Raw genomic sequence first — 26,828 nt, 5'->3', positions numbered from 1 at the left:
TCACAAAAGGAAAAGAGAGAAGAGGCCAGAACATAAAATTACACAAGCTTATAAAGCAAGAACCACAGGCAGGGAGGGGGGACTGGGGAATAGAGACTTCTTAGGCAGGAGTCCTCTTGATTGTGTGTCTTATTGGTACACACAGCTGCAGTTTTCAGAAATGTTTTGTATGTCCTTGTCCTGAGGCTCTCCACAGGGAGTTCATGGTCCCATGTTATTCTGAGATACTGGCCAATTAAAAATATTCTACTCTGACAATATAAAACCGGCCATTCTGAGAGTAGAACATGCCCGACCACGACTTGGCTTTACCTCCTTAGAGCGTCTCTGGACAAAGACGGGGAGACCTCAGTTTCTGTGTCAGCACGGAAGGGCAGAAGGGTCGGGATTTCCCTGCTTTCTTCAGGTCTCCACGGGGTTTCTCGGGTTACCAAGGCAACGAGCGCACACGTGGGGGTGGGAGCCCCCCGAGGCCCCGCCCCTCCGCCTGTTTGAACTGGGCGCGCGGGCGGGTGAACACTTGAGATTGCAGCGTCACTTCCTGGCTCTCCTCAGATTGAGTTGCCCGCCCAGCGCACACTTGGGTTTGCTGCGTCAGTGTTGCCACCTGGCTCTCCTCTGATTGAGTCCGGGTCCCCGCGGCAAACTTCACCGCTTGGTCCACGCCAGCCCAGCTCGCTCAAGAGCCCAGCGTCCTCCGCCCACGTCAGCATAGCTCGGAGCCTCGGGTCAGGAAGTCGGCGTGAGTACCAGGAGGGGACTGGTGGGAGGACTGGGCGGGGGTCGCCGCCGTCCTCACGCTGAGACTGGGGGCTGCCCGGGAGCTGAGTCCGGACGTGTAGGCCGGAGCTCCGCACCGCAGTTCTGGTGGCTGCCGACCCCCGTGTGCCCGCGTCCTCACAGTCCTCTCAGCCCGCGAAGGCTGGCCCCCAAATCGGGGCTGTCTGCCACTACCTCCTCGGGTTGCCATCCTTTGGGCCGCCCGTCCTTCCCCAACTTTCCTCAGCCCTGCTGGGCAGGTGGCAGGTCTAGGGACCCCAGGAGCCGGCAGGTGCGCGCTGGCACTTCTGGGAGTTGAGTCTCCACAGCTCCTTCCGCATTCCTTGTCTAGTTCTAACCTTGAGGTCAACTGCAACTCAGTTACCTCGAGCTATCTTTGTCCCCAGGCTATCCCACTGGTCTACGAATCTTCTGAATTAATTTGTGTTAAATATTCCTGTAGCCTATAAATGAGAATTAAATGATAATGTTGAGAATCAAAATGTTTTTTTAATATTGTTTACTTAAAATAGCAAGACATTTCAGCATTGTGAATAATCTACTCTTCCTGCCCAGCATGAGCAAAGCTCAGAATTTGGTCTCCAACTTAAATTAAAAAAAAATGAAATCAAGCAAAAGTTCCCCCGGATACTTCTGGTATCAAAAGTATATTTTCCTGTAAGATCCCTGAAAAGGGAGACCCTACTGGAGTCCCGAGAACCTTCTCTCGCCCCAATGTCCACTAAAGTCAGCACTTGATGCAACATGGCAAGAGGCTGTATTTAGGAACTAGCTCACTAAGGCTCGACTCTTATTGCTTGCAGAAGGGAAGGAGAAGAGCCCTGAGCACAAAATTATACAAGCTTATAAAGGCAAAACCCACAAACTGGGAGGGGGACTGGGGAATAGGGACTTTCCAGATGGGAGTGCTCTTGATTGGTGGCCCCCAGGTGGTCAGGATATGGTCCAGTCCATTGGCAGCTAGGGACCTGTCTCTTATCTGGAACACACAGTTGCAGCTCTTAGAGATGTCCTTGCCTTGGGACCCTTCTTTAGGAGATTACAAGTCGACTTAAAATTTTTCACTCTTACATTCCCGATCACAATTTAATGAGTTAGATCACATATACCACATTTCTCTAATACAGTTTATTATTGTTTATATTCATGTCATTTGCTGTGCAGTATTTTGGGATTGCTGGGAAATGATTTTTTAAGCCTAAGGAAGTTAACCATTGTTGGAATTTGTGATGTCTTCTATGCTAATATTGAATTGAAATTTATATTTGTTTGGGGTTTCTTGTCTCTCTCTCTCTCTCTCTCTCTCTCTCTCTCTCTCTCTCTCTTTTTTTTTTTTTTTAATTTTTAACTAGGAAGGCTAAGATGCCCAGAAAACCTGTAATAGAAAAGCGATCTCAGACAAACCTTAAGGATCCAGTGGAGGTAAGGTGTCTGTGTGTGTTCTTTCTTTAGTCCATTTCTGTCTGTGTGTGCTTGAAAGGAGAGGAAATCAGTGTGCAAATTGGGTTAAAGAGCACACAGTTAAATCGATGTACTACATTGTATAAAACTGGTTATAGCTGGCCAGTTTGCTTTCTCTACAGGATTAACTGGCCCAGGAAAAGGAACTTTTTAGTTGTTGACTACAAACCTGCTATCACTAATTAGATTTGAAAAATTAAATGGTCTCTCCCACCAGGTTCTACTCTTTGTAATGGGGTGGGAATGGGGACTTTCCTCTCAGGTGTTAGCCCTCTCTCACCTGTATGTGGTAACTGACACATTCTCAAGGAGAACTCCATACTCAAAGTTTATAGAGACTAGTGTAGAATAACTCAATTTAGTTAATACGTCTTCCTGAAAAGGGGAATACCACCACCCCACTGCCACTGCAGAGGGTCTCTGGTTCCCAATTGTACCACCTTCTGTGAGCACAGCTGGACAGGTTTTCCTCAAATGAGCTCCTCTACCCTCCAAGTGCTGGGATCACAAATGTGTGCTACCATGCCCACCTGAGCTGGCTGTTTGACATGACATGACATCCAATTCAAAAGAATTTAGTTGCTTTTTCAGCTATTTAGAGAGATTTTTATGTTGTTAAAATTTTATTTGTGCACAACAGTGAAGAGATTACTGTACAGTTTAATATTTTAGCCTAAATGTATTTTGATTTAATGCATTTTTGTATTTGACCATTGTAAGCTGTAGATTTGGTTTTGGTGACTCTGGAATTTATGCTTGTGTTGAAGATCAGGTATTTGTAGATGAATAAACAGAGCTTAAATGGAAAGGCAAGTGGGGACTGGCTCCATATTTTTAAGTCAGAGAGGAATCTGTGGACCCTGCATTCTAGCATGGACTTCTTGTCCTCTACTCATGGGTTTATGATCAACCGGTTGTTCCTTTGAGGTTAGTTACTTGCTCATGGGGACATTTTTGGGACCCTTCACCAGGCATCATTTCCAGTTATTCCATGTGGCCAGTGAATTTATTCCCCGAACCTGTTATTGTTTGGAGCTTTGCAATCTGTCCATATTGTACCAGGGGATATAAGCTGACACACTGTCCTTTGTAGGTGATATTAAAGGGCAGGGTCCTCCAAGGCTGCTGCCTTTTCCAGCCACCTGTTTTTCTGTCTTTGGGGCTTGCAGTGCCAGGAGCTATGTGTGTGCACTCTTCCTGTTTCCTGTCCTTGCTTGTTTGATTGCTTGCTATTTCCCTGTGCACTGCTTGTAACAACCTGACACTGTCTATTGTTTTCCAGTCAGGCTTTACCTCTTTCTCCATCGTGATTGTCACCTGCACAGAATAGAATGGAGGAGGTATGGGCAAGGAGCTAGAGCACTGATTTTCTTATGGTGATTCCAGGAGCCCCTCCATGACCAGCTCTGTTTTGTTGTTTTGTGTGTGTGTTTACATGCTGTGTGTGTTTCATTCCCATGTCATTTTACTGATTCTGTATGAGAAGCCCAAGGAGGATCAGAAAAAGGGTGGTAAAGAGGATCTAGTGTTGTCTGTTTTCTGAAAGAAGAGTGCCTGTGGGTTAACACATGCCCTATGCTGCCCCCTTTCCCCATTTGCCTGAGTGTCAGGTGGTGCGGAGCAGTCCTGGATGGACTCTGTCTTAAAAGTCCTTTTGCTAAGCTGCACCTTGTTCTGCCACCTGGAGGAGCTTTGAGAGTCCTGGCTCTTGGGGAAACTGTCTCAGGCCCTCTCTGTCCATGTAGGGAGAGGCCTCACAGGTACTGAAGACCCCTCCTTACCCATGCTGTGTCTTCTCCTTCCTGCCACTGCACTCATGCAGCTTTTGCTTATAGTGAGTGGTTCAGGGCTCCTTGGGTTGGGTCCGCCCTGTCCCCAGTGAGAAAAAGTTACCTTCTCTAGCTATCTGAGGAAAGGATATGTTATGATTTTGGGTTTTCCTGGGTGGTCCCTGAAGTGCCCACCCTAACTGCATTTTGTGCATAGCTTCCACCAGTGTTTCCCCTTTCCAGTTGGTCTTTGGTGGCAGTGACCATTCACTGTTTCCTCTTAAGAGGCCTGCACCTCCCTGCTCCTGAGTTTGAGGAGGGATCACATAGGGCTGAATAGGGATTCTGACAATGTATGTAGCTGTCAGTTCTTGTGTTGGGGAAGGGCTGCGTGCACATCTGCATGTTTGCTACTTCACCTCCTCTAGGGTCAGTTGCTATGTTACACAGAATGGAAGGGAGGAGTTGGGCTCCCAGAGTTGTAGTCTTGTCCATCTTTTATCCTCCTTGGCTGCCTCTGCATGTGTCCCTCCTGCTCAGATTCCCTTTTGACTATTACAGTGCCATGCACTTGTCACGCTTTGTGAGTGCTACATGCAAGGGCTGTGTGGTGTCACCTCACCTCCTTACTCTGCAGCATTCCCATAGGTGGTGGTATGTGGGTGTCCTCCCCTCCTTGGGGCTGGGATGGTCTGTGTCTGTCAGTATTAATCTCTCTATCAGGGGTGGTCTTTTGTAGAAGGATAGTTGGTTCAGTCCAGTGACTCTTCAGATGTTTGGGCCTATTGCAGGAGAGCCTTTGGTGGCTGCACAGTTGGTAGTCTCTCCTGTGGAGTCTTTTCGAGCTCTCCAGGGGGCTGTTTGTTTTTGCCTGGCTCAGTGCTGCTGACTAGTCCAGGAATGTGGAAGTATAATTTCTGCTGGTTTACCTCACATGCCAGGTAGTCGGTCAGATGGTCCCTTGAGGCCTTATAAGGGCCATTTCAGTTGCCCCTGCTCTTACTGACACTCTGGCCACTGTAGTTTCCCCCTACCCACCTCCTGCCTCTCATTGCTCCCTCATTGCTCTTAGCTGAGTGTTCCTTGGGCCCAAATGGTTTACTTTGAGAAAATAAGAGTGTTTTATAATAGCATGTCTGAGCTGCCTGGATACCACAACTAGGAATAATGGAATGGGACCACGGTTCTAGTTGTTGGCCTGATTAAGAGTCATGCCAGGGCCATTTGTGTTGCGTTGCTAGAGGGTGAAATTCTTGGACCTGGCAAGATGAACTAGAGGGAAAGCATTTGCCAAGAATGTTTTCATTAATCAATGATGTGAGTTGGAGGTTCAAAGAGTCATCCTTGTGGCCGTAGTTCTGACCACAAATGATGCCAACTGGCTGTGCAGTGGCATTATTCCTATGACCTGCAGGGCAGCTTACTGGAAACCAATGTCTTTGGGGTCCGAGAGGAGTGTGGCTGCAATGCTGAAACTTACAGGAAGTGATGGATGTGCACCAGCAGCAGTAGAGCCTGTGGCTTATTTTGACTCAACACGGAAAACCTCACTTGGCCTAGGTATGGACAGCATTGACAGATTGTTAGCTCTTTCCAGTACCATAGATGGTGGTTCATGGTTATTCTTTGTTGTTGGAGTAATTTCTCTGGTTAATTCTGATGAGGAATGAGACTCTGTCATGCTAATAATTTAGGTGACCCCCAAGCAGTCTGCGTCCCCCAACTTTTTTGAGGGACAAGTGGCATTCAGCTACCTGAGGTTGAGCAATTACAGGTCAGTGATGCTGTTAGATATCTTAGGCTGCACACCCATGACAGTGACTGATTAAGTATGTGCCTACCCTATGCTGACAGGCATGGGTAACCCATTGAACCCTGTTTGGGATGGGGATGGGGATTGCAATTTTCCCCATGAATGAGGAATTTTCAGTAAATGCCAGTCAATAGCATGTGTTGACTAAGTCCCTGCCCTATGCACACACTTCCCATCCCTACCACTGAGTGGATGCTTTAGAGAGGCCCTTAGCCTGACCCTACTAGGTTGGCACCTGGTCTGACAGGAGCATTAAGAAGACATTCTAACTTGACTATCTAGAGAAAGTAAAAGTCATAACCATGTTTCTGTAGGTGAGCCTGCAGAAGGATCATTAATGAGAGAAAGCAGGTGTCTATGGCTGTCCCTCATGTCTGCCACCTTCTGTCCTGAGCTTTGCTACTCTTGCCTTGAAGCACATCTTGGGCCTGTGGTGGTCATTATGGCATTCTAGGGCAAGAAAGGATGCCCAGTTTGGTCCGTCTGTGGACCTATGTGTGTCCACCCCACTGCTATCTGGGTACCTCGATATACTGTTCTGGCACATAGGTTTAAAGACCCCATGGTCAGGGGAGAGCATTTCCGTGTTTTTCCTAGCCACTCGTCCAGCTTCCTCACACTGATGACCCCTTTCACTCCTGTTCCCAAGGCTGTGTTTGGGTTTGATAGCCTTCCTCAGGGCACCTGTGGGGCTCGCCTTGTTCACCTGGCATACCCAATTTATGTGTGCTGCTGATGCCTGATGTGGGGCCTTGTGTCAGTCTATCCATGTCTATTTTCCTGCTCCCAAACCATTTCCTGTGGTTTTCCTTCTCATTGATCATCTTCACTGGGCGACCCAAGGCGGACCCTATCTATCCTCTCTCTCAGGAAGAGGACAGACTGAGACTGTGCCATTGTCATCATGTGAGTTAAGAATACTGGGGATATGTCATGTCAACTCTCGCAGCAGGCACGGGGTGGTGAAGGTGAGCAAGCATAGCTGCGGCTGGGGCTTGTGTGGGACCACCCCCAGTCAGTGTGCACCAGTCAGGAGTCTAAAAACACTGTGATGCAGTGAAGGTAAAAGGCCTTGCCTAGTGTGGGGTCAAGGTGTGAGCCTGAGTTCTCGCCAGTCCACTGAGGGTACAGCATTGGCCCATTTCTCCAGCCACTCCAGGGAGGTGGAACACAAGCACATACATTAGGACCTAAAAGGTGGTGAACTATGCCTAGGCAGGGCAAAGCCAGAGGAAACTCTAGTGCAAGTCCTTAGCTGTCTTAACATGCAAAACGATTGTCCCACTAGGGTGCAGGGGCTAAAAACTAATTGAGCCATCTAGTAGCTGGTTCCCTATGAACTTCTTCTTAGTATAACTACCACTCTGTCACCAACAAAAATAAATAAATGAATAAATAAAATAAATCCAAAGTTTTATCCTGTAAAGTGAATGGTTAGCGGTGTCGTGGCTGAACTATCTCAACTTATTCTCAAACTTTAAATGGGTAAGAAGCCCGACTCACTGGCATGGAGCCAAGCATGGAATGCGAATGCCTAGTGGGCCACTTTTGGTAAACAGAACTGGTGCTGTGGGATGAATGGAATGCTGGGTTAAGGCGCCCGATGCTGATGCTCATCACACCCTAGAAAAGGTGTTGGTTGATATATACAGCAGGACAGTGACCATGGAAGTCGGAATCCTCTAAGGAGTGTATAACAACTCACCTGCCAAATCAACTAGCTCTGAAAATGGATGGTGCTCTTGTGTCAGAGGCATGCCTGCAGTTACCTGTAGTAGGAATAAAACAGGGTCTGCCAAGGTCTCAGCTTGCTGCCCTCCCTGTGGTTGCAATGCTGTGATGAGCTGCTGGCTGTGGTAATCCTTGAAGTGTAGGGTGCAGGTCTGAGTGGAGCCAATGCTGGTACATGTTGCAGAAGATATTAAAAAGAACGTCAGTTCCTGAGCTACAGTTAGCTACTCTCTTCCCAGGTGGCAGTGATCTCATCATCTCTGCCTCTAGGCTAACCCCAGCAGTGACTGATCTTCCAGTTTGTCTCAGAGCTAGTTCCTTCTCAGCCATCTACCCCCTGTGGTCAGTGGTCCCAAATTCCAGTAACCCAGTAAATCAAAATTCTAGAAGCTTATAATTATTCAGTAAGATTTATATATCCATAAATTCTCAATTCACAAGATGCACACACAATAATTTTGGAGCTAATTGATAATGATAAGCTGCCACCTAGATTAGACAAGTTATCTCAATTATTCTATCCTCTTAGGATATTCATATCTATCTGTGGCTATTTAAAGCCACGTGGAATCTGGATTGTCTCCAAGTTCTTCTATCTTCCTTTCTTCTTCTGTTCCTCTCCCCTGTCCACATCTCTGAAACTCTTCACTCTGCCTCCTTTTTCCCTGTCCAATCAGAGCCTTCTTGTTGCCATTGGCCAATCGAAAGTATCACACAGGCCTGTGGCAGGTATTGACACTATGTCATTACTGCCCAGTGCTCTGAATGTCAAAAAATTAAATGAAGCGCCAGTAAACGGCCAGCATGAGTATGACTCTCTTAAGGTAGTCAAATGCCTCATCATCTAGTTAGTGACATGGAAAATGTATGAACAAGATTCCTACTGTTCATACTTATGATCCAGTGAATCCACAGCCAAGGGAATGGACTTGGCTAAGTCATTAGTGAAAGAAGACCCTGTTGAGCTTGAATCTAGTCTGGAATGGTGAAGAGACATGAGAAGTATAGAGTAACTGGGAGGCCCCTGGTACCTCCCTGTTCCCTTTGAGTTGTTGGGGCAGTGTCTGCCAGACTTGCAGGCCACTGGTGAGTTACCACTACTCTCCCCATTATTTCACTGACCCAGTGAACAGGAGGTCAAGCTCCCGAGGGTCTCTTGCTTCTAATGCCAAGTGCCCTTCTGCTAGTGAGAGCAGGAGACACATATTCTGGGGACAGTTCCAGGTGGTGAGTTTGAATGTAGTGGTAATCCTGTCAAAGAGTAAGCCAGGTGTCCTAATGCAATCCCAAGCAGGTCAGAAACCTAGAGTAGAATGGTTAAAGCTTGCTTGATGTTGATTTTCAGTACATATACAGACTGAAAGCAAGGCCTCATGATACTTCTGACCTCACGGGTTTTGAGCAGGATGTGTTAGAAAAGTTACCACAGTACTATAGGAACTGCAGGTTCAGACATTTGGTGTATGTGCTTAACTGAGGTGCCAATGGGACAAAGCTATGTTCTGGGGGACTATGACATTTTTAGAGAAATGCCACTAAGTCAGAATCCTGCCCAGGTAGTGCCAACGTAGCCTTTGTTGGCCTTAGAGAGCCACTCTGCGTCTGTCCCATCTGTGCCTGCCGGTGGTCTCTTTGCACTCACACATCAGGTGGGGTCCCCATCCTTCATTTGGGTTGGGGTCTGATACAGAGACAATGTTCCTGAGAAACTGGGTGCAGCTGGAATGGGGCTACCCTCCTGCCTGTCACACTAATGCATGTTCATTTGGAACCTGGCATTAAGCTATTAGCCGTCCTTCTTCTGGGTTGGGGTTTTATATGTAGCAGAGCAGCTCCCTTCGTGGGATCTATTGAAATTTAGCTTTCAACACAAGGGTTTGTTGCTGTGGGCTCTTCTAGGCAGTCATTGTTGATGACAGGTAGCAGCAGTCCTTTCTGATCCCAATCCAGGGATGTAGTGTCATCATCTCTCATCACCAGGTAAGCAACTGGCGATGGGGTTTTTCTCTCTCTGGTCTTCTCTAGCTACCAACACTGCTTCTCCTGCTCCTCCTTCAGAGGCACCACTCTGACTCTTTCCTGTGGCTGCCACCTCTGCTGTCCTCTGGCCTTGAACAAGCAAGCTTGAGTTTAATGGTGGTGTAGGAATTGTAGGTGGAGTGAGTGTGGGTTCATCACCTCTGTTCCACCGAAGCCCAAGAACATCCTTTCAGAGGCAGGGGAGAAGATGGGGTAGGTGAGGGAAAAAACCTAGGTCTCTCTGGTGCCCAGCCCTCACACCTGGCTTGAGCTTTCTCTCCCTTCCTGGAGGGATGGATATCTGGTTCCTTCCAGCTGAGAATAACACAGGGTCTTGTGGGCAGAGAGGCTAGTCTGGACATGGAAGGCCCTAGTCCTTGTGGTTATTATGCCCCCCCTCCCATCTCCATGTTTCATCCCAGGGCACTGGAGAATTGTGGGAGCCTTTGCTTCCTGGGCTTGGTGTCCATCTAGGTGGGATGTGTGGATCTCGGCACCAGGCTCTCTCTTCACTCTGTCTTCCTTCAAAGCCTCATGACAATGTTATATATGTTGAGTAGGGGAAGGGCAGGGAGAAGTGCTCGGTCTTTCTCCCCCCTACTCACCCCGCACCTCTCTCTGTCCTGGATGCTGCTAGGTCAACCATATTTCTGCCCATCTGGATTATAATTTCTTCCACCACAGGTCTACCAGATACCAAACCTGGACATTTTTTTTTAAATGTAAATGAGGTTGAACAGTTGGCCATTTTTCCTTTACTTTTCCTTTCCTAAGAGGGATGTCAGCTAGTTGGCTGATTGTTGTCTATGTCACTCTTGGTCTCTAGTATTAAGACGGTGGTGCAAGTTGGTATTTTGGTCTCCATGTTGTCCTTTTTATTAAAACCAAAACTCATTTGGAGATAATGCTACTCAATGATGTTAAATAAACAGTGAATAGTAAAGTAGACCAATCTTTTAGACAAGTGGGTCACCTTTTTTAATATTTGATGATTACTTACTAATAATTAGAAAAGGCTGTCAACCATCAGACTTTATTTTGTTTCTTCTTTTTTTAATAATAAAAAATGAGTTTGACTAGTTGACTACTTTTCTTTTTATCTAAGGAGAGAAGGTTGACTGGATAGTTTTCTTTAGTTTCTGATTAAATTATGAGACTGTTTACCAGGTAGCTCTCTCTTACTCAACAGAATCAATTGTATCAATGAGTGTTAGAATAAGATGGGCCAGTTTTAATTTTTATAGTCATTACTTTCTTATTATAATAAAAAGTGTTCAAAAATAGTTCTTTTCTTCTCTCTGTCTCTCTCTTTTTGCTAACTATGTTATGTAAAAAAAAAATAGGGGGCTGGAAAGATGGCTCAGAAGTTAAGAGCACTGGCTGCACTTCCAAAGGTCCTGAGTTCAATTCCCAGCAACCACATGGTGTCTCACAGTCATCTGTGATAAGATCTGGTGCCCTCTTCTGGCTCACAGGCATACTACTTCTCATCTCTTTGTCCTTGGTACTTAGCACATTTTCAGAATACATGATCACATGTTACAAAGTTTGTCACAAGTCCAAACAAGAAATCAAATCATTAATTGAAATAGAAGTATGCAACAGAGAATGTTTATATGCTTATCTATTAGGAGTGATTATCTCCTTACTCTTAAACACTGAACCTACTTCCAATAATATTAATAGGATAAAGAGCATCAATCCATTGTTCCAAATGCCTATCTAAGTCCTCTTCTATATTCAACACATTAGTAACATGATTTGCTAAATGATTAACAAAAGTAGCTGTCTTAACTTCTTGTGTCAAAACAATTGCAGAAACAGTGGTGCAAGCAATTAACGTAATTAAAGCTGTTATACCAGCAATAATCAAGCCCACTTCCCTCTTACTTCTGCTTAAAGCCTGACTCAAGGCATTCTTGCCAGAACAACCTAAGTCAGGTTCAGTCTTGTTAATGAAATTAAAAAAAAGGGGGAGAAGCAGATAGCTCCTGGGGCTGCTTCGCAAGGATCTGACATGGGTCAAGGACAAGGAAATAGGTTGCTTGGCAGGAATATAACATTGGCCAAGGACAAGGAAGTAGGCTTCAGGCAGGAAGCTGACATTAGGCTAGAACAAAGAAGTAATTTCAGGCAAGAATTAAATTTTAGAGTAGAACAGGAAAGTAGGCTTCAGACATGAAAATGACTTTGGGCTAGACAGGAAGTTGGCTCAGATATTTTAGGCATCCTGATAAGCCCTGAGAAACAGTGGTCTTGGGAGTGTTCATGGAATTAGGTTCATTGCCTTGCTTGATCTTTGACTACTTGTGTTTATTATCTTTCTCTTTCCTTGACTATTTGCATTTATTGTATTGCTAGTTCCTCAACCTAAAACTGACCTGAATACTTGCATGTAATTAAAATGGAATAAGAGCAAAAAGGAGGAGGGGGGATGGGATGGGGGTTTCTAGGCATGAATAATGGGCAAAGCGGATTGCTTCTGAACTGCAAATAAAATATCCAATAAACAAGTCATCTATTTGTCTATATAGCATCAATACTAGACAGTATATTTTCATGGATCTGCTCAAATGGGGTGTGCTCTAACTTAGGGATTGTTATATTGTTGGACCCTGAGATCCAAACTGGGAAGACACACTCCCATAGAAACACTCACGGACAGGGGGTTTGATGCAAAAGCAAGTGGTTTATTGATCCAAAGCACTGGGGTTTTCCTGCACACAGGCTAGAGAAACCCTGAGCTACAGTTAAGAGCAGTTTTTATACAGATTTCACAAGGTTTAAAAAGACAGTCTTACAATGACCTCTTAGACAATGCTAATCACAAAGGCTGACCACTCCCATACCTGGTTGCTCCCACACCCAGCTGCTCCCATGCTCTGTTTCTTGGCAACATTATCTTATGACAATGAGTGTTACCTAAGTGTGCATTACCATAGCTCTTGTTTACCCAGGTTTATTGTGCCAAGGGCTGAGCTTCCTGATAATCTTTTAATTCTCTTATCTTGGGCCCTTCTCCTGGAATGTATGTGTAAGTGTTTGGACTGTGCTTCTCCCAGAACTTGTCTCTGGAGAAGTTAAGTTTTAAGATTAGGCTGAAAGCTGAGATTCCTTCAATATATGTTTAATAATAACAGGAAAAGCATATTAATAGCAAAACTCTTATCTAAAATGAGTCCCTTACAGCCTTGCTTTATAAGGACACACCTGCCACAGAGTATATAATAATCTGAAGCAGGCCATTTCAGGATGATCACCTGGTAGTTATCAGCTTGTTCCATTCTGGCTCCTGACAGTAAGTGAACTTAGTATGATATCAGTCTGCATAGAGCAACTATAAGCAATATAACACTTAGGTAGGCACTGTGTTCAGGCTCAGTACCTTCCTTGCAAAGAACATAAACTATTTTCTTTATGGTGACATAATGGAAATGATATGGAGCCAAAGAAAATTACCAAGTCCCTTTTAGAAAAGAGATATTTATATACTGGTTAAATAGGAAAAATGAAGGATTCCCAGGCATCAATCAGTCCAATCAGGCCAATTCTAGGTATACAATATAGTTTAAGTTTTCATTACATAGAAACCACTTTACAAAGTACACGTGACCATCAGAATGGGTTCTGTACATAAAAAACCTAGAATTTAATGTGGTCTATTATTAATAGCACAGAGGTCAGCCTGTCATGAAGAACATTGTACATTTAACCTAAGGATGTTTAACAGGCAAGGGAAGAAAGGGTGTGTGATAATGGATCTGCAGAAGTTAGATATGGTCTGCCTCCATAGCTAAAGGTAGGTAAGGTCTGCATTCAGGTAGCAAGGAGCTCCCCATGAGATTAGCAAAATCCACTCTGAGCCTTTTAGATTGATTGCAGGGACTTTTTCTCCTCCGTTGAGAAGAGTGCCCTGTATGATTAATATTCCTACATTCCACAGTGACCTGTGGTGCAGGGGACTTTGTGCCCAATATCCTCTTGCAAGTTAAAGAGTCAAAAAAAATATCTCCAGCAATTATGAGAATTAGCTTCAGGGAAAGGTGATCTCTCTCTTTGACTATTCAGTGCAACATGACCTGTTCTGAAACCATTATACATGCAGACAACAGAATGTACTCAGAAAATTTTATTCATTTATTTGTCCATTACTAAATTGCACATACTTAACAAAGAAAAAATCAGCTGCGAAAGTTTTTGGAAGGGTCCTTAGGAGAAAACTGCCCTAATAATTTTGTATTAAAATATACAATTGTCAATACTATAAAAAACTAGTCTGACGTTTTGTCTTTGACCTAAGAGCAATGGGTGTTGTTACAGAGGACACTGGTTTCATCTCCAAAAACCACACATTATCTAAACATTTGCTTTAGGTACATTCCCAAGTATTTCCTGCCTTCTGGAGTCTGTTGTTATTTCACAGAGACACATGCAAGTGAACATCCATGTATATAAAATAAAGGTAAACTTTAAAAGAAATTGATTTATACTCAGACATGTCAGAGTCAGACGTACAGCGTCAGTTCTAGTTTAACTGAGATATTTCTGGTCCTGCATGGAAGCAGCTGTGGTCTTCCTTTGAGGCAGTTTGCTCAGAGTCAAACCCTTCCTTATTCTGAGGTTGGAATAGCATAGCAAAGCTCTTTCTCTAAGAAAAGTGTTCACAGTGCTGATTGGTTACCTTTGCTCAGTGTTTCCTGAAATTTGTCCTCTGTCCTTATAAAGGAATTGTGGCAATGATACATCTATGTGTTAGATCATATATCATAATTTTGGTATCATTGGGTCCTGAACAATCTAAATTCTTGGTGTCATTTACTTTATTTTTATCTAACATCCTGTGGTACAAGATGCAAGTTTAGAATACTTTCAGCCCAACATTTTTATAATTTACGTTTGCTTCTGGATGACTTTCAGCTGAAAATCCTCTTAAATATCCCTACTTTTACACTGTGACCGTGGTCAGACCAGATTTTAGCTAAGCATACTTAGGAGCAAGCAAACCCTTATGTGAGCATACCCAAAGTCCCTAGGTAAAATCTCAATGTTTTCTTTCTCTTTTTCTTTTTCTTTTTTAAATGAAATTGTTGCTTTAGAAATATCTCCCAGGTTCTCCTTGCCTGCCAAAATTAAATAAATATGTAAATATATAATGAATAAAAAACTCAGTAAATAAATGAGGTTTTTTTTTTTTTTTTTTTTTTTTTTTTCAAAAATATAGCTTTTCTGTCTTGGATGTTCTGATGGTTATTCTTGATAGTCAAGTTGACTACATATGGACTAAACAGAAAACCAGAAAACTGACTACTGTGGTGGTTTTATTTTAATTACAGCTTTTGAATTGGGCAAAACCCTTCTTTATTCTGAATCTTTTGAGGTGTTAAGATCCACCTTTAATGTAGGCAACAGATCCTGGTTGCAGCCTACCTTATGAAAATTAGAGATATCCTTTATCTGGTCTGAAAAATCCTGGAGAACAAATTTGTTTATCTTAGGATTCTAATTGCTACTGGCCTAGTTGGAATATGGTTTATTTGTGAATGTTATAGAGTAAATCTTCAGTCATCTAAATTTACATGTTGTGACAGCATCTCCTAAGAACTTTTAACCCTTTACTTCATCAATTTTAGTCTTTTACATCACAGCTTAATATTGTATTGCTACCTACACATGAGATGACATTTAGAACCTCCAAAAATTTTTACTTAAAACGGATCTCATAACTAAATACTAAAGGTAGAACTTGTTGAAGATGGCCGAGAAATCTGACCTCACCAATTTTTTAAAGTGCCCTGCATGTTTTTTATGATAATTCATATTAATTGTGTCTATTGTGCAGGTTGTTGATTCCCTGATGTCTTTCTAATCAATTTTTGCTTTTTACATAAGAAGAATATAGGAGGGATACTGATTTTGTTTCAAATAATTTAAGATACAGTTACTATGCTGAAAGTGCTTATGAGGTAGAGGAGTTTCCTTGTAGTATTTTACAGATCACTTATATATACTATCATAGCATCAGCCTATTTGTATACTTTGAAATCTTCTGTTTTCTGAAATGGTAAAATACCTACACCAGCTTATCTTTTATGTCCATTTGATTGGAGTATTTTTTTTTTTTCCATCTCATTACCTTTAGGTATAACCCAGAGACGCTTTAAAAATCCTTAGCCCCTTCCCCTCTCTGGGAAGCTATTGGTATCAGAAGTGTTTGCTCTTCAGGCCAGTGTGAGTCAGGCCATCCAGAGCCCCTTCTCAAAGGGATATAGCCTCAGGTCTAGTTAGAGAACTGTGTCCTGTTCTGGGAGGCTTGCCTGTTCTGAGGAGGCAGCTTTTATTTGCTCAGAAAGAATTTCTTGAAAGAACTACCTTGGTATTTCCTTCCTCATTCTCTCTACTTTTCTGTCACTGTTTATGGACCTTCTGCACCTCTGAAGGTCTATTCAAGGAATCATGAGCTTCTGCCTTTGAAGTTACTCAAGGTACTTGTTTCTACATTTGTATACTAATAATGAAAACTCAACTATTATATGTATTTATCAAGCTTTAAGAGAATAATTGCTGAGCAGTTTTCCCTCTCTTTTCATCCTCTACAGTAATCTGACCACTTCCCAGTCAGAAGTCCAGTGATACTTGCAATTTTGCACTTATGTGTGTCTCTAGGCTAGAGATGTTTTCTCATGATGTCTCCTGGACTGTCTCCAGAGTGAATCGCCACTCCCATTGTTCTTCTCCATGTTATGGTTGTAGAAGGTCTTGCATTGTTCTGTCACCATCTCAGTCATTGGTATATTAACTTTTATTCAAAAAAATAAGAGAATAAATGGTTAGCAATGCTTATATAATACTGAGGCGAGAAATACTTAACCAGATATGCAACCAGAAACGGTGGCACAGATATCACTGTTTGAATAATACAATGATAATCTTTGCATAGTGTACAATAACTTTATGACAAAAATTTTGCTATCTTAAAGGTTTTGTAGTTTTTTTAGTTGTGGATTTTGCATTTGTTTTAGAAGACAATCTTTGTGTAACTTTGGCTGTCCTCAAAGTAGGGGCCTCAAGACTTAGAGATCAACATAAGTCTGTCCCATGGGTGCTTGTATTAAATGTGGGACTACATGCCTATCATTTTTGTTGTTTTTTCTCACATTATTGGCCAATGGGCCTGGAATGTACGTTTTTGTACATGTCAAACAAGTGCTATCATTCTGAGCTTCACCCACAACTTGAATTTTCAAATTTGGTGGTGTGTACCATTCTGTTTTCTAGGATGGCATATGTTGATGACATTTTTACTTCCTAAACCTCCTTAGACATTGAATTGTAGGTATATGACATCCTTCCTGCCTATTGTGTTGTCTTAGAATTCAAATTGAAAAAAAAAATGTGAGTATTTTGCTTGTATGCATACATATGCATCTCATGTGTGTCTGGTCCTTTAGTCAACTGATGGCCTTAGAACTCTTTTATTTATGGTTTATCTTTTTTATGTGTGTGTGTGTGTGTATAAATATATATATATACACATTTATTTATATTTATATATACAAAATCTACCCCCTTTCCCTCCCCCCTTAAAAGTTATGATGGAAGTCATGGAGAAAGGAGGGGAAGGGGTACTTGGAGGCTCCTGGCCAGGAACACTGCTAATAGCCCAAGTGCTGTACACTGCTACTTAGTGCAAAGGCCCATTCTTAGTAACTCTAGGCCTGTCCCTTCTCTTGTTCACTTTCCTGGGCCTGGGCACCCCCATAGATCTTCACCCACCCTACCCCTTCTATCCCAAACCCCAGGGGACTTCTGGCCATTCACTTTCCCAATCAGTGTGTCCGAGTGCTGGCTTGTCCATTTGGCATCTTCTCGAGTAGCCTGGCCAGTAGGTGTTGTAGGGGGTTGGCTGATCCCAGTGGCAGGCCTGCTGGAAGACTGGGAAGGGCACCGCTTCCTGCCCTCTCCACTGCTTCCTGCTACAACTGGTTGTTGCTTGTGGTTGCCTTCCTCGCCCAAGGGGGGGGGGGGGGTCCACTTGGAAGTCTTCTAGATGACGGAATTTGTTGAGGTATTCTTGCAGTTGGGGTCAGTGTCCAAATTTTTGGCTTTGGAATATTTCAAGAAGGCCCAGAACTTCTCCAATCCATAGAGCTGGCCAGCCTCATAGTCCTTCTCGGTCTCCTCCTAGAAATCCTTGAATATGTCCAGCTGGAACTTCTCATCTAGACTGTAACTGTAGTATCGAAAAAGACACTCCAAACCGTACCTCTAGCCTTCTTTGGCATCCTCCAGTGCCAGCTGCTTGAACTCTTCATACATCTTTTTTTTGAAGTGATCTCAGAGGAAGAAGGACCAAAAGCAGAAGAGGGTGTTCATCTCCTGAGAGTGGCCAATGCCCAAGTGCTTCTGCTCATTAAGGCAGCGCCTCAGGTACTTGTGGTAGTTGTGTTGCTTAAAGCCATTTTCCTTGAGCAGCTCATGGGAGGGATGCTGGAACTTGGGCAGTGACTAAGGGGTACAGCCATAGCTGCCCTCTGCAGGTGTTCCCTCTGAAGGACTGGAGCTAATAGAAGCCATCCTGGGCCTGTGCTCCTGAGAATCCATCACCCAGCCCACATGACTTTCCAAGGGGGTTTCTAGCTGTGCCTTGTCTTTCTTTTTCATGGCATCTTGGCATCTAGGGTCCGTCCTTCTTTTACCAGACTAGAATGTCTGACTAGAATCTTTGAGCTAGGGGGTCCAGGTTGTGCGGGGAGTCCTGGCGTTTTGGTAGTTTGGAGACTCTGGGACAGTGGTTGGTAAAGAAGGGGCAATGGTGGATGGCTCGGGTGCACCTAACAGCTTGTTGGCCAAAGCATCAGTAGGAACTTGTTGGAACTGAGGTGGCTCAGGAGGAACCTCCTGGTTAGGATCCACAGGGGGCTCAGGGGTCAGAGGGTCAAATTGCTCCCGACTAATCATATTCACTGTCTTAAAGTTCTCGACTTCTTGCTTGATCTGTGAATACTCAGGCTCAAATTTCTCAGTCTATAGGTCTTGTTCATAGTAGAAGATTCCGTCATTAGTGACCTTGGCCAGCTCAGCACTAATCATGGCACTCGAAGTGTGTTTGCCTGTGTGGTCTCCTTCAGGGTGCCGATGCATGTAAGGTGGTGTTTGAGTGACAATGAGGATCTTATTGACATCCCAGTCATCGATTTCATAGTCAGAGTCCTCATCAGTCCAGGCAGTGAAGGTATTCTTCCACCCATCCATCTGCTCCATCTCCTCGTCAAACAGAAAGTCTAGTTTTTCTTGTTCATCCTGATCCTTAGATGTCAGCTGCTGGGAGGGAAGCTGCTGAGGCAGAGCAGTTGGGTGGGAGAACCTGGGCTCCTCTGACTTCTTGGGGCTTGCTGGTGAGGGCCGAGGCCTTTCCTTCACTTCAATCCAGCTCTCAGAATCCAGATCTGGGAGGCTGGCAGACAGGCCCTTCGGAAGGGTCTTCAGGTTGCTAACCACCTTTGTTTTGGTTGGCACTGGGGTGACTGCACAGGGAGAGCCAGGTGCTGACTCTGTCTCCTTCTGGTAGAGCTGGCGGGGAACAAACTCTGCGCAGTTGAGAAGCTCAGAAAAATCAGTTTGTGAATAATCCACTATTGGGGGCCCAGGCAGTGGTCACTTTTCAAGTTCTTCCCTCTTGTGGACTTTCTCCTCAACCATCTCTACCACCTCGCTGTCCTTTAAAACCGCAAAGATGAGTGAAATGTCAGTGGTTAGGACCTGTACGCAGTGAAAGGAAGCAATAAGGGTGATGGGAAGGAAGCCATCAGCATCCATTTTCTGTTTCAGGAAGAAATCTTGCTCTAAATTGTCCACGCTGAAGTAGTATTCAATCTGGCGATTGATATAATCCTTGAGCAGCTCCTGGTCCACACTTTAAAAGTGCTGCTGACATTGTCGAAGTAGTGATGTTGTTCATGTACTTGGGGGTGCGGGGCACCTCTGCACCATCAAACTTTCGGTAGCCAAACTCATAGTCAAAGTGGGTTCGAATGCCACCCTGTCCAAGGCCCAGTCCATGTCCATGACCCCATCCACGACCACAAAAGGAAGCTCAAGCCCCACCAGCCCCATCGCTCTTCACACTAGATGTCTTATCCTGGTAATGCCAGGCAGGCTCCAGTTTGGTCTCTGCTTGCCAGGCTGGGGTGGTTGGGGCCACAGATACAAGCATGTGGGTGGCAGGTTCAGATCTTTTAATTTCTCCTCCAATATCAGGCTTCATGTCTATTTGCAGTGGAACCCACTTGTGTTTGTTACCTTTCTTCTTCTGCCCGCCTAGCTGGTAGTCCTCATCCCCATCCATTTCCTCCCCCATTCATCCAACTTTGTTTTGCAGCTCTCCTTACTATCACTTCCATCTCCGTTCTCGTGCTCCTTCATGTCCTTCTTGGGTGGCAGCTTATGGGCAGGCTGAGGTTTGTGGGACTGTGGCTGCACACTTTTGTGGGCTATCTCTCCAGGTGTAGGCCAGTTGATTGCATCTCCAAAGTCACCAACCTTTTAGGTGCGTGCTTCATCCACAGGTTCACCTTGGGCGGCGGTGCCTCCATGAAGTCACTCCAGCCTCCATCCTCGCCTTTGCTTCTCGCTGGGGCTTCCTAAGCTGTGGGTAGCCACAGGCTCTCGCGCTCTGCAGCATTGCGGCCAGGCCTGGTGCAGGCTTGCCACCTCCATTGCCACAGCCTGACTCAGCCTGGTGTCCAGCAGCAGCTTCTTGTTCTTCTCCAGGCCACGCCTGCAGCAGCTGGGCGCCTTCAAACAGCAGCAGCTCCACTTGAGTGGCCATCTGCCTGAAGGGCCAGGTGCATTGCAGGTCCGGCTTGAGGCCTCTGGTGGAGGGCTGTGGTGGATCTCAGTCCACAGACTATATCCCCCAGCCCAGGGAGGCTGGGGGTGGCTGCAGTGGTGGGGATGGCGGGGGTGGGGGTGGGGACTTGGGGGGTAGAATGGCGCAGAGAGCTTTTTTTCGTCTTTCAAGACAGGGTTTCTCTGTGTAGCCCTGGCTGTCCTGGAACTCGCTCTGTAGACCAGGCTGGCCTCAAACTCAGAAATCCTCTTGTCTCTGCCTCCAAAGTGCTGGGATTAGAAGTGTGTGCCACCACTGCCCGAACTCTTGAATTTATGAAACCCTATGTAAGCACTGGCCATTGGGCACCCTTCTTTGCAGGAGCAGCAACTGTTCTTCACGGCTTAACCCAGCTTTATGTAATTTATTTATCAATATTCACATTACTAATATTTTCATCTATCTGTTGCATAATTGTGTAATCATGATTCCCCTTTTAAAAAGATATTATTAATGGTACAATTACAACTGGGGCACCTCATGTTCTGGAAGATAAGTATACAACTGTGGTGAATATATAATTCATTTTAAAAACATAAATAATATACTTATTTGTTCCTTCCTTATGGCTTCATAATTTGATTTTTTGCAAGGGATACTGACTCATAGTATATAATTCTGGCTTTCCTATAACTTACCTCATAGACCAGCCTGCTATCAAAAACAATGATAACGTTTTGCCTTTGTGTTCTCAGTGCTGAGATTAAATGTATTCAGCAATCCAACCATCTTGCTCATTGCTTTTGTAGTTAGTAATTATTCATGCAATATCTCTGTGTGCTTTCTGCTATATATATTTTTATTGGATATTTTATTTACATGTCAGATGTGATCCTCTTTCCCCATTCCCCCCCATCCAGAAACCTGCTATTCCATCCCCCTCCACTTTTTTTCTTTTTTTTTTTTTTCTTTCTTTTTTTTTTGTTTTTTTGTTTTTCGAGACAGGGTTTCTCTGTGCAGCCCTGGCTGTCCTGGAACTCACTCTGTAGACCAGGCTAGCCTCAAACTCAGAAATCCACCTGCCTCTGCCTCCTAAGTGCTGGGACTAAAGGTGTGAGCCACCACTGCCCAGTCCCTTCTACTTTTATGAAGAAATTACAGATGAGAACCTCATTGTTTAGTCTCCTTCAAAAATGTCTTGGTTATTATAACATTATAGCTTCTGTGTCAGTACACAAGTAGGGGAAGTACCAAAATTGTTTGATAATATTGTCAGTGAAATATACATTTCTAATATTTCATTATTGTGCTCTCTTTTGTTAATATATATATTTTAGAATACAGTGACATATGATGATGTAGTGGTGAATTTTACTCGGGAAGAGTGGGCATTGCTGGATACTTCCCAGAAGAGGCTCTACAAAGATGTGATGCTAGAGACCTACAGGAACCTCTCTGTAATAGGTAAGACTGAATGTTTTTTCTCTTTTTAAAATAAAGGGGGCAGTATATTTTTGTTGTGGTGGTGGTTGTTTGTTTGTGTTTATTTTTGCTTTTGTTGTTATCAATGTACTTCTATAGTTTCATTTAAGAAGGAGGAAGAATGATGTGAATAAATCAGGCCTGTAAGGATCTTATAGACAGTTTTTAAAATTTTGCCTAAATTACAGTAATATACCATACATTTTCTGGTATTATATTCTAGGCTATAAGTGGGAAGATCACAATATTGAAGAACATTCTGAAAATTATGGAAAACATAACAGGTAATTTTCATGTAGATGCTGATACAAATATTCCTTTGAAGAAATCTTAATGTGTTTTTGAAGTTTCCATTAAAATCACAAGTGTAAATAAGTATTTAAGGATACTGATTATTAAGTTCTCACAAATGCTATACTTCAGTGTCAGGTATTCTGTTTGTGTTTGCAAGGCAACACATTTTCTGTTAAGACAGAAAATGTGGAAAACATGCCTTAATAGATAGTGCCATTTCAAGCACAGCCCCATTCAAGCTACACTGTAGAACTGCCAGTCTGTTTAGTCTCATACTATTCAAATAGGGCAAAAAGTATACACATTGAGTATGTAATCAGTTTATATCCAAAACTGTCTGAGATGCAAGTGCATAGTATACTGATGTTACTTATGTACTTGTAGCAAGGTTGCTATGATTATTGAGAATGGAAGTTCATGGAAATTAAAAAGGTTTTTTTTGTAGAGAAAACTTAATCCAAATACCATATGTCTTTGAGGAACAAAAAATAAACCTGTGTGAATACAATGTGGATATGTTTTATTTGTTACTATTCCTATCATAGCTATATTATATGGAACAGGTATGTCTCTATCATCCACCTACCTATTCATCTATTCTTTCTATCTGTCTATCTATCTATCTATCTATCTATCTATCTATCTATCATCAGTCTATCTATATATCTATAGACTATAATGAATATAATTTTCTGTGCCTAGAGCATATTGACATATACAGGCTTGAAAAAAAATCCTCCTGTAGAGAAACTCTGAATATATCCAATGTGTTAAAGCCTATTTATATCACAGGCATCTTCAAAGTGATGAACCGATTAATACTGGAGAGAAACCTTTTGAATGTATGCAATATGGTGGAGCCATTGCAAGAAACAATCACCTTCAGATACATAAAAAAACGGGTACTGAATGCTTTGTGTATTATACTGGTCTTCAGATACAGAGAAGAACACACTCTGGAGAAAAGCTGTATGATTGTAGCCAATGTGGTAAAGTCTTTTATTGTCAAAGTCTTCTTCAAAAGCATAAAAAAACACATACTGGAGAGAAGCCCTATGTATGTAACCACTGTAATAAAGCCTTTGCAGATCGCTATGCTCTTCAGAGGCATAAAAGAAAACATACTGGAGAGAAACCTTATGTATGTAACCACTGTGGAAAAGCCTTTGCATATCAGACCAATCTTCAAATACATAAAAGGACACATACTGGAGAGAAACCATATGAATGTAACCAATGTGCCAAAGCCTTTACACGACTCAGTCATCTTCAAAGGCATAAAAGAACACATACTGGAGAGAAACCCTATGAATGTAACTACTGTGGTAAAGCCTTTGCAGCTTGCTATGCTCTTCAAATACATAAAAGAACACATACTGGAGAGAAACCTTATGTATGTAACCAATGTGGCAAAGCCTTTGCTCAAGACAATAATCTTCAAAAACATAGAAGAACACATACTGGAGAGAAACCCTATGAGTGTAACCAATGTAGCAAAGCCTTTGCACAATACAATCAGCTTCAAGTACATAAGATAATACATACTGGAGAGAAACCCTATGAATGTAACCAGTGTGGCAAAGCCTTTACACAGTACACTACTCTTCAAATACATAGAAGAACACATTCTGGAGAGAAACCCTATGAGTGTAACCAATGTAGCAAAGCCTTTGTAAGCTATGGTTATCTTCAAGTACATAGAAGAAGACATACTGGAGAAAAACCCTATGAGTGTAACCAATGTGGCAAAGCCTTTTCAAGCTATGGTTATCTCCAAGTACATAGAAGAACACATACTGGAGAGAAACCCTATGAATGTGACCAATGTGGCAAAGCCTTTGTAAGCTCTGGTTGCCTTCGAGTACATAGAAAAACACATACTGGAAGGAAACCCTATGAATGTGACCAGTGTGGTAAAGGCTTTCACTGTAACTCCAACCTTCAAAAACATAAAAGACTACATAATGGAGAGAAACCCTATGAATGTAACCAATGTGACAAAGCCTTTGCAAGCTATTATTATCTTCAGGAACATAGAAGAACACATACTGGAGAGAAACCCTATAAATGTGACCAATGTGGTAAAAGCTTTACATATATCAGCAATTTTCAAAGACATAAAAGATCACATACTGGAGAGAAACCCTATGAATGTAACCAATGTGGTAAACACTTTGAGTATAATGCCCTCTTTCAAAAACATAAAAGACTACATAATGGAGAGAAACCCTATGAATGTAACCAATGTGACAAAGCCTTTACAAGCTATTATTATCTTCAAGTACATAGAAGAACACATACTTGAGAGAAACCCTATGAATGTGACCAATGTGGTAAAAGCTTTTCATATATCAGCAATCTTCAAAGACATAAAAGAAAACATACTAGAGAGAAACCCTATGAATGTAACCAGTGTGGCAAAGCCTTTGCACAAGACAATCATCTTCAAGTACATAGAAGAAACTGGAGAGAAACCATCTTAATGTCACCAATGTGGTAAAGCTTTTGCAGGTCACAGACATCTTCAAAGTCATAAAAGAACAAATATTGGAGAGAAACCCTGATAATTTAATGTGGTAGAACCTTTGCATGTTATGGTGGTTTAAAAGGGAATTTTAGAAACACATTCTTGAGAGAACCTTATAAATGTAATCAATTTAATATGGCCTTTTCAATTAGACACCTTCTATGGCATGGTGTGTGTGTTTGAGTCTTTTACCTCCTAATTAATTGCCTTGCCAGCTTTGATATGAGCAGTTGTACCTATTTTTATTGATACATTATATACCTTGTTCATTTGATATCCCCAAGAGGCATGCTCTTTTTTGAAGGGAAATGGCAGAGTATCTGGGTGTGGTGGTAGGTTGGAAGGAGTGTAGTGAATTAGAGGAAGGGTACTTTGGTCCATAAAGTGCAGGATGAGAATAAAGTAAGAAATAAAAAACTAACTGCACATTTACACACACACATTCTAAACAAGATTTGAATCAAATATGTATCAAGTTGTAACAAATTAAGGTAACCTATGTATAGTTTTTTCATTGTGTGTCTCCCTGCCCTCAAAGATCATCAGCTGATATTGGTCTATTGAGCAGTGGGAACAGAGACAGGGAAGTTGGGGTTCACAAACCCTGTAGGTATGGACAATGAATGATCAAATCCTTATTAGGTGCAGGGAGTCAGATAAACTTTACCTAAGGTGATTCAAGGAGAACTGAGGCTGGAAACATCCAGAAAATGTGGAAAGAATGCCTTAACAGATAGTACCATTTCAAGCACAGCCCAATTCAATCTACACTGTGGAACTACCAGTCTATTTAGTCTCAAACCACTCAGAGAGGTCCAAAAGTATACACGATGAATAGTCAGTTTATATCCAAAACTTTCTAATATGTAAGTCCATAGTATAATTATGTTACTCATATACTTGTGGCAAGGTTGCTAAGATTATTGAGAGTGTAAGTTTGCCGGGCAGGGGTGGTGCAAAATGGAATGGACTCAGAAAATTTTATTCATATATGTGTGCATACTTAATATCACATACTTAATAATGAACAAATGAACTGGGAATTTTTTGGAAGGGATTAACAGAAGAATAAGGGGAAAGTGACCTAATTAAATCAAAATATGTAATAGTATTATTTTAAAAGTGACAAGAAATATTCTTGGGACTGAAGAGCAAGGAAGGTTTTTACAAAGGACACAGGTCTTGTCCCCACAAACCACATGTTACCTAAACATTTGCTGTAGCTGCATTCCCACATATTTTCTGCCTTCTGGAGTATTTGATAATTCACACAAATACATGCAGGCAAACATTCCTATACATGATTTAATGGTAAACCTTAAAAGAAATTGATGTGTATGCAGTGATGTCAGTGGTCTGAGAGAGAGAGCAGACAGGTCTAGTTAAATGGAAACATTTCTGGTCCTTTATGGAAACAGCTGTGAGCCAGTATGCTCAGAGGCAAAAGCCTCCTCATTCTGAGGTAAGAATAGTACATCAAAGCTGCTTTTCTAAGTACAGTATTCAAAGCCCTGATAGGTGACAATTTTTTGATTATTTCTAAATCTGTTCTCTGCCCTTTATATGAGAACTGTGGCAATAATAATACATGTGTCTATTAGGTCATACACCATGAACAGGTAGCATTGCCTCATGAGCAAAGTACTTTCAAGGTGTTATTACTTCATTTTCAGTTAATATCTTATGATACAGGATGAACATTTCAGAGTCATTTCTGCCCATCATATTTTATAATTTATATAATTTATAATATGTATGTCTATGTATGACTCTGAACTTAAATATCTCTACTTCTACACAGTGACCTTGTTCACACTAGATTTTAACTAAACATGCTTATGAGCAATCAAGCCTATATGTGTTCATTCCCAGAATCTCTATGTAAAATCTCAAATTTTCCTTTGTTTAAGAAAATTAATTATTACTTCAGAAATGATGCCAAAGCACTTGTGTACTGCCCAGAAAACAATCTTCCTCAGCTCCATAACCTTGGCTGTTGTGATGTCTAATCTTGATACTCAAAAAGACATATCAAATTAATGAAACACTGAGAGTTGAGTACTGTCCGGGATTTTGATTAACTATAGCTTTTCAAATAGGAAAACCCTTCTTCATTCTAGTTCT

At 42.5% G+C, this 26,828-nt stretch overlaps 1 protein-coding gene and 1 pseudogene across 1 annotated transcript; one reads left to right on the top strand and one right to left on the bottom strand.

The window, feature by feature from the left end:
- Positions 1-444: 444 nt before the first annotated feature.
- Positions 445-26,755, top strand: LOC143438584 (uncharacterized). Its single transcript, XM_076924283.1, has 5 exons — positions 445-742; positions 2,133-2,202; positions 21,739-21,865; positions 22,107-22,167; positions 22,970-26,755. Exons 2-5 carry the CDS (start codon positions 2,143-2,145, stop codon positions 24,480-24,482), a joined length of 1,761 nt encoding a protein of 586 aa, XP_076780398.1. The 5' UTR covers positions 445-742; positions 2,133-2,142; the 3' UTR covers positions 24,483-26,755.
- Positions 17,175-20,422, bottom strand: LOC143438583 (la-related protein 1 pseudogene; annotated as a pseudogene).
- Positions 26,756-26,828: the final 73 nt, after the last annotated feature.

This window comes from Arvicanthis niloticus, chromosome 25 (assembly GCF_011762505.2).
Source record: "Arvicanthis niloticus isolate mArvNil1 chromosome 25, mArvNil1.pat.X, whole genome shotgun sequence".
In the NCBI taxonomy this organism is placed as follows: Eukaryota; Metazoa; Chordata; class Mammalia; order Rodentia; family Muridae; genus Arvicanthis; species Arvicanthis niloticus.
Note: the sequence above shows the minus strand (reverse complement) of the source record. Positions and strands in the feature narration are given on the sequence as shown.

Excerpts from the sequence above, each read along its gene's own strand:
- LOC143438584 (XM_076924283.1), top strand. The coding sequence starts at position 2,143 with ATGCCCAGAAAACCTGTAATAGAAAAGCGATCTCAGACAAACCTTAAG. Across the intron at positions 2,203-21,738 it reads ACCTTAAGGATCCAGTGGAG|AATACAGTGACATATGATGA; the intron begins GTAAGGTGTCTG and ends TATATATTTTAG. Across the intron at positions 21,866-22,106 it reads CAGGAACCTCTCTGTAATAG|GCTATAAGTGGGAAGATCAC; the intron begins GTAAGACTGAAT and ends ATTATATTCTAG.